The sequence below is a fragment of the Arachis ipaensis genome, chromosome B06, assembly GCF_000816755.2.
Source record: "Arachis ipaensis cultivar K30076 chromosome B06, Araip1.1, whole genome shotgun sequence".
NCBI classification, from domain to species: domain Eukaryota; kingdom Viridiplantae; phylum Streptophyta; class Magnoliopsida; order Fabales; family Fabaceae; genus Arachis; species Arachis ipaensis.
In genome coordinates this window covers 132,064,383-132,072,310 of record NC_029790.2, presented here as the reverse complement: position 1 = coordinate 132,072,310, position 7,928 = coordinate 132,064,383, and the positions used below count along the sequence as shown (strand labels likewise).

At 29.7% G+C, this 7,928-nt stretch overlaps 1 protein-coding gene across 1 annotated transcript; it reads left to right on the top strand.

The window, feature by feature from the left end:
• Positions 5,910 to 7,266, top strand: LOC110262449 (pleiotropic drug resistance protein 1-like). Its single transcript, XM_021105714.1, has 3 exons — positions 5,910 to 6,457; positions 6,929 to 7,049; positions 7,177 to 7,266. The coding sequence occupies exons 1-3, from the start codon at positions 6,174 to 6,176 to the stop codon at positions 7,264 to 7,266; spliced, it is 495 nt and encodes a 164-aa protein (XP_020961373.1). The 5' UTR covers positions 5,910 to 6,173.

Below are 7,928 nucleotides of genomic sequence, written 5' to 3'. Positions count from 1 at the left end.
AGATGGCTCAAAATCAAGAGCATTGCAAAGAAAACAAATTCACCTACTACAAACTCAATTCGATGGTACATATGATGGTATATTTACAATTAATTATTGATTATTTCTTATTATATTTTCTGTTGAAAGTCCAGGAGAGTCAAAGGGAGGATGGACACTAGCTCCCAACTTTATCAGCAAATAGGAGGAGAAATTAAAGCATACAGCATGTGCCCTTTGGCGGGTTGGATATTAAGACACAAAGTAAGATATTCATCACTCAATCCGACCCCTGATAATTTTTTTTTGGGACTGATTAACTCCTGTGCCAAAAAAATAACATTGATTTTTTTTTGCACAGGACCTCGTTGTCCTTTCGAGGTAATTGTCAGAAGCCGGGTTGTGTGTTTTTTTTTGTCAGGACTGGGTTGGAGTTCTACTCTTCTACTTTAGCCCATGACAACAATAAAGAAATATCGTGGCCCACAAATTCAGCCAAACAGAATACAAAAATTCAATTTTAATTTTAGTCTTTATTATCTTATCTTTAATTGTTCTTATCTTATCTTTATTTGCTTTTATCTTTCATAGGACAATGCTCTATATATATTTAGTTTTACCCTCATAATTTACAATACACTTCAGTGCAATTCAATCAATCAACAATCAATAGAAGTTATTTTCTTTGCTTTTCCTATTCTTTCACAATTTTATCATGGTATCAGAGCCTGGTATCCTCCTTGAGGAAGATATATAAGTTATCATTTTTTCGGTGAGAAATCACTATGCTGGGACCTCGTTGTCTTTTGAGATAATTGTCAGGGACTGATTTGGATTTTTCTCTAAAAAGTAAGATATTGAGCTCTAATTAATTAACTAGGGTTTGGCCATTTAAGAATGTGATTAATGGTTCTATTTGTTATAACAAAAATATTATTTGTATATTAAAATTAATTACTAAAATTAATTATTAATGTATTTATATATATATACATGTGTAATTTAATTTATTTTTAATATATATTTATTTTTTAATATATATTTTATACTAATAGCTAATTTTAATGGTTGATTTTAATGTATACGTAACACGATTGTTTTATAAATCATATATGATACTTAATATTTTAAAAAAGTGCACCAAGCTTTACTAGATCCTCCTTATATAGAGTTTTCATGTTAGCTCATTTAGAGTTTATACATTTGCACAAGTCGCATATATATGATATTCCTTAATTCGTTCTATTCAATGATCAATATAAGTGTATTCATTTTCTCATTCCAAGACTTATTGATAAAATGACGTAACATTATTGTCGACATAATAGCTAGCATCGTGAAACTCTAATTCATAACAAGTTTATGAATACCAATAAGAACTCTAATTAATTAGCATTTGGCCTTTAAGAATGTGATCAATGGAAGCTCTAATTAATTACAAGATTAGTTGATTAATCAGATTAATGAACCACGGGATTAGCAACCTATTATATGATGACTTCATGACTTCATGTAGTTATTTTTTTTTTACAATATTTTTTTATTCAGAATTAATTTGTCACAAATTTATTATAAGACAAAATTTAATTTTTTAATATTTATTTAAACAAACTAATAAATTAACCACGCTAATCTAACTTAATTTTTGCACGTAGTTACTTGTCATCGATCTTTGGCCAAGGTGGTTGGCTACATTTATGTAGCAATCAATATGCATAACAAAAGTCTATTTAATTGAGGCAAATGCCCCTAGCTTCTTTCAAAAACGCTTTGCACTAGAGAGGAAAAAAAAAAATACATATCAATTCTTTTGTGCCACAAGGTAACAACTATGACCAAGTATTATGTTGACCAAAAATATGAATATGCCAACACATGTTTTAGTGTTAGGTTTTGATACACAAACTTTTAAGAGACAGGAGTACATAAATGAACACAAATACATAAAAATTTATTTATATATCATCTTAAAGTTGAGATACTAAGACATAGATATGAGACAAATTTTTTTCACATTTATCTCTTACTAAATTTTGAAATTCTAAATTTATCCAATCTCTCTTTTTTCCTAACTTCTTTTTCATTTATGCAACACGCTTTCCGTAGGAATTAAGGAGCATTCAAAAATAAATCAAAATTTTACGTGAAATTAAATAATNNNACAATGAGACATTTTATTTTATTTATATCGGTGACTTGCATCTTTTAGTTTAAGGAAAAAAATACAAACTAAGTAATAAGGAATATTCTAATTCTAAAAAAAAAAATATAATTCTAAAATTATTACATATAATAATACCAAGGAACGATTTTAAGCCTATATAAAAGCTCGTCATGTAATTGTAAGTAAAAAATAAGAGAGACAAATGGGTACGAACATTATGATAAGTGTATACGTAATATTAATAATTGGAATAATTATTTGTTGTGTAAATGCTAAATTTCTTAACACTATTCCTAAGAGAGGTTGGAGTGATTATTATGCTGAATCTAGTGTGCAAGAGTGTGCCGAATTATGTTGGAGTCGGTATCAAAATAACCCGAAGGAATTGAGGGAGTGCCTTCGTCTTTGTTAATTGGTTGTGGAAAGATTCGACGTGAATTGGAATTTAAATAATAATTCTCCAATGAATAGAAAGAAATTCAAGTACTTTTTTATCAAATTGAGAGAAGTGATTCCATATCATTGCTGATTTTAGGTGTTCTAATGTTTTTATATGTTTATAGTTTATCATAGTCTTTACCTTTTTTGTCATGTGCTTCAAGTATATCTATCCTTGGATTTCAATTATTTAATTATATTTTATCTAAAAGTATACTAGCTATATATTTAAGCTAAAATAATCAATTTTAGCAATTATATTTCTTAAAATTTTGCCATTATTATTATAGATCGGAAACAATTCACAGTGTTGATGATCATTCGTTTGATGCTTATTATAGCTATTAATGTTACGTTGTTGTTTAAGATCCTCACTTTATTGTGATTTGGAAAAGTCTAGGGGGCAGCAACTTTATTAAATTCTGGTCAGTATGTAACCAGCAAAGAAAAGTGAGCTGGATGAAATCTCACATCAATCTCACACCATTAAAATCATTATTAATTGCTATTTAATGGTTACAAATAACAAAAGTTGCTGTCCCCTAACATTTCTCTCATAATTTTTCCATGATTTAATTTTGAGAATCGAATTAGTTCAACTAGGTTAAATTGGCTATTAAACCGATTTAGTTAAGGTAAAAAATGGATTGACAGCAAATTAATTTAAAAGATAAAAAAAATTAATTAAGAATTGATTAATCAATCAAACTGGTCTGATTTTTCTACGGTCAAAATTTAAAATAAAAATATAATTTTTAAAAAAAATATATATTTTATATATAAATATATTATTTTATTATATCTTATTTAATTCTGGTTGAATTTCGATTAAATTTTTAAATTTCTAAAACTCTAACTCTAACTCTACGAGAATTTAACTGACTGGTGGTGATTTATGTGGTCTTCAAAACCTTAGATTTTTTTAAATAGATAAATATTGTTGGGATAAACATGAAATGAATGCCCATTTATCAATTGGGCGGTTAATAATCTTTCCCATGCAAAGATTTATTTTCAAGGAAGAAATTTGAAGACCAACCTTTAATGAAGGTTGATTTTGTACTACTATAAATAAGGCATCATAGCCTTTACGTATAACACACAATAATACAAAATAAAACATTCCTCTTTCCTCTTTTACTATAATATTTTTCTTATACACTAATAACAATTCTCTCTCTTTATTTACACTGACTTTTCTTCTCTCTTTCTTTCATACGTTACTACATATATTATTTATATAATGATACTTCCTCAAGCCCGGTATGAATGGACGCATTTGCGTTTACAAGATTTTAAATCTATAAATGAATATAATTCTGCAATGTTTCGAATCACCTCACGAATGAAATTGTGTGGGGAAAAAATAACTGATCATGATATGTTGGAGAAAACTTTCTCAACCTTCCATGCCTCGAATGTGCTCCTGCAGCAGCAGTATCGAGAGAAAGGGTTTAAAAAATATTCTGAGTTAATTTCTTGCCTTCTTGTTGCCGAACGCAACAATGAATTGTTACTAAAAAATCATGAAGCGCGCCCAGCTGGCGCCGCCCCATTTCCTGAAGTAAATGCGGCAAATCATTACCCCAGAATAGGTAAATGGCAAGCTTTTAATAACAAGAAAAATTATGGAAGGAAAAAGAATTATGTTCAAAAGAGAGGATCTCACCAGAAGTGGGACAAAGAAAAGAATATCGGGCAGAATAAATCAACCGAGAAGAAGTGTTTCCGCTGTGGTGGAAAGGGCCATTGGTCACGTACCTGTCGTACCCCAAGGCACCTAGTCGATCTTTACCAGGGAGATTCTATATGGATAAGTCACATCCATTAAATACCCCAATGATAGTAAGATCTTTGGATGTAAAAAAGGATCAATTCCGTCCTAAAGAAGAAAATGAAGATATCCTTGGTCCTGAAGTACCATATCTTAGTGCCATTGGAGCGCTAATGTATCTTGCTAATAATACGCGACCCGATATATTATTTGCTGTGAATTTACTAGCAAGATATAGTTCCTCTCCAACCAGAAGACATTGGAGTGGAATCAAACAAATCTTTCGATATCTTCATGGGACGGTTGATATGGGATTGTTTTATCCCTATGGATCCAAGTCACAACTAGTTGGCTATGCAGATGCCGGATACCTGTCTGATCCACATAAAGGGAGGTCTCAAACAGGATACCTATTCACATATGGTGGTACAGCTATATCATGGAGGTCCACGAAACAGACGATAGCAGCAACCTCCTCTAATCATGCTGAAATACTGGCGATTCATGAAGCTAGTCGCGAGTGTTTTTGGCTGAGGAGTCTGATTCAATATATTCTGTCATCATGTGGACTAATTGATCATAAGATAGCTCCAACTGTCCTGTTTGAAGATAATACAGCATGCATTGCTCAACTTAAGGGTGGATACATCAAAGGCGATAGAACAAAGCATATTTCTCCCAAATTCTTCTTCACTCATGATCTTCAAAATCAAGGGACAATTGATGTCCAACAGATCCGTTCAAGCAATAATTTCGCAGATTTGTTTACAAAGTCACTTCCAAAGTCCTCATTTGAAAGATTGGTACATCAAATTGGGATACGCCAATTTCAAGATATTAAATAATAGTTTTATTTAGTAAGGTTTTAACGAGGCATAATCCTTAATGGGCATTCAAGGGGGAGTGTTGGGATAAACATGAAATGAATGCCCATTTATCAATTGGGCGGTTAATAATCTTTCCCATGCAAAGATTTATTTTCAAGGAAGAAATTTGAAGACCAACCTTTAATGAAGGTTGATTTTGTACTACTATAAATAAGGCATCATAGCCTTTACGTATAACACACAATAATACAAAATAAAGCATTCCTCTTTCCTCTTTTACTATAATATTTTTCTTATACACTAATAACAATTCTCTCTCTTTATTTACACTGACTTTTCTTCTCTCTTTCTTTCATACGTTACTACATATATTATTTATATATATATATAAATCATCTCTTTTATATTAAAATAGTAATTGTGGTGAATATTACTAGAGTTATTTAATTATATTTCATATTTATATTTGTTACCTCTTTTTTATTTATTTAGTTATTTTACAACAAATATCAATTTATTTGGTTTTTGTTGATAATTTAAAAATAATTAGTATTTTTTATTTGTATCTCTGAATGGTCCTTTGAACTAATTTTTTCTTAATTATTGTATTGTGCTACAATTTTAATGATTAAAATATAAAAAAAGAAAAAGAAAAATTGAAATGCAACATTTTATGTATGCAAGTATGCATTAATGTAACCTCTAACCAACACTGGCACCTCTTGAAGACAACTCTGATCTTACCTTGTAAAAGATGCTGCCCTCATTTATGTGAACCATTGTTGCACACTGCAAATCCCAAGAACCATCCACTTTCATTCGATGAAACACTGCACAAATGGCATATCTGGTTGCACCATACACCCATGCAAATTAAACTCTCTCTCTCTCACTGTAATATACTTCTACCTATATACACTGTATACAGACTCATACTAATAACAACATTTTTTGTTGAAAGGAAACTTTAGTTTGGTGGGTTTCGGAAAAAATGGAGATAGAGAGGGTTGGCAGTTCTTCAGTTTGGAGGAAGAGTAGTTTTGATAACAAAGAAGAAGATGATGAAGAAGCTCTTAAATGGGATGCTATTCAAAAGCTTCCCTCAATCGCGCGACTGAGGAAAGGTTTGCTGGCCACCCCGGACGGGGTGACCAGCCAAGTCGATGTGAAGAAACTTGGAGTGCAAGAAAGGAGGTATTTGCTTGAAAGGCTTGTGAAGATTGCTGAAGAGGACAATGAGAAGTTCTTGTTGAAGCTTAGGAATCGTATTGATAGGTATATAATTTCTTTTTTATGTTTTGTTATCTTAAGATTAAAATGTTATTTTATCATATTAAAAATAAGTGTTAAAATTATTTGAGTGAAATCTTCTTTAAACATGGCCTATACTTGCATTTAAAATGTATGTTGTCATATTGATATGAGTATTTTAGTTCTATCGTTCCTTTTTATATCTCTATTTTTATTTCTATCTAGCTATCTCATTGTTTAAAAAAAAACAAAACTATTTATTTTGGTGTCTATATCTTTAACTACATTTTAATTTTGAGACATTAATCAAATACTATAATAGAGAAGAACACCAGAGACACAACATTGATAATACTTTTGCTGGTTTTTTTAAAATGAGTCACACTTTAATCCATTTTACAAAAATGCCTTTCTACAATTGTATACTAGAGATCATTTATGATTCGTTTATGTTTTCTCTAAATATTTTTTTTTTTGGATGACATTATTTTTCAGGGTTAAAGTTCAAATCCCTACAATTGAAGTTCGGTTTGAGAACTTGAAGGTGAAAGCAGAAGTTCAAGTAGCAAGCAGAGCTTTACCAACCTTCACCAACTTCATTTTTAATATAGTGGAAGTAATTATAAGTGATATAATCATCATTTTTAAATTGATGTTGACTACTCTAGCTAATCTAATACTCCATTTAATTTGTTCTTCTTGTTGTTTTTTTTTTTTAATTTATTTTGGCTGTTCTTTTAAAGGGACTGTTAAACTCATTTCATATGCTTGGCAAAAGGCAACGAATAAATATTCTTCAGGATGTTAGTGGTATAATAAAGCCTGCCAGGTAATCATGCATATACTATTCGACTATGTTAGGTGTACATTAAAATTAACTATTAAAGTCAGTTATTAGTATAAAATACATGTTAAAATATAAATACACTGAAAATAAATTAAATCACGTATGTATTTATACACAAAGATATTAGTGGCTGATTTTAGTATACGAATTATATTTTTGTATATTATTATTATTATTATTATTATAATTATTAGGCAAAACTACACTCCTCTTGGCCTTGGCGGGAAAACTTAATTCAAAACTAAAGGTCAATATTTAGTTAAATAATGAAAGAAATCTCTTAAATTTGTTTAACAATATGTTGATATATATTAAACTACTCTTCTACTCTAGCCCATGACAACAATAAAGAAGTATCGTGGCCCACAAATTCAGCCCAACAAAATACAAAAATTCAATTTTAATTTTAGTCTTTATTATCTTATCTTTATCTTATCTTTAATTGTTCTTATCTTATCTTTATTTGCTTGTATCTTTCATAGGACAATACTCTATATATATTTAGTTTTACCCTCATAATTTACAATACACTTCAGTACAATTCAATCAATCAACAATCAATAAAATTTCTTCATCTTTTCTTTTCTTATTCTTTCACAATTTTATCAATATATTCTATTTCATTATTTATTTATTTATTTATTTTAA

Bases quoted from the DNA above. Each gene is read 5' to 3' on its own strand.
- LOC110262449 (XM_021105714.1), top strand. From the start codon at position 6,174: ATGGAGATAGAGAGGGTTGGCAGTTCTTCAGTTTGGAGGAAGAGTAGT. The intron at 6,458-6,928 runs GTATATAATTTC...ATTATTTTTCAG, and splicing joins CTTAGGAATCGTATTGATAG to GGTTAAAGTTCAAATCCCTA. The intron at 7,050-7,176 runs GTAATTATAAGT...GTTCTTTTAAAG, and splicing joins TCATTTTTAATATAGTGGAA to GGACTGTTAAACTCATTTCA.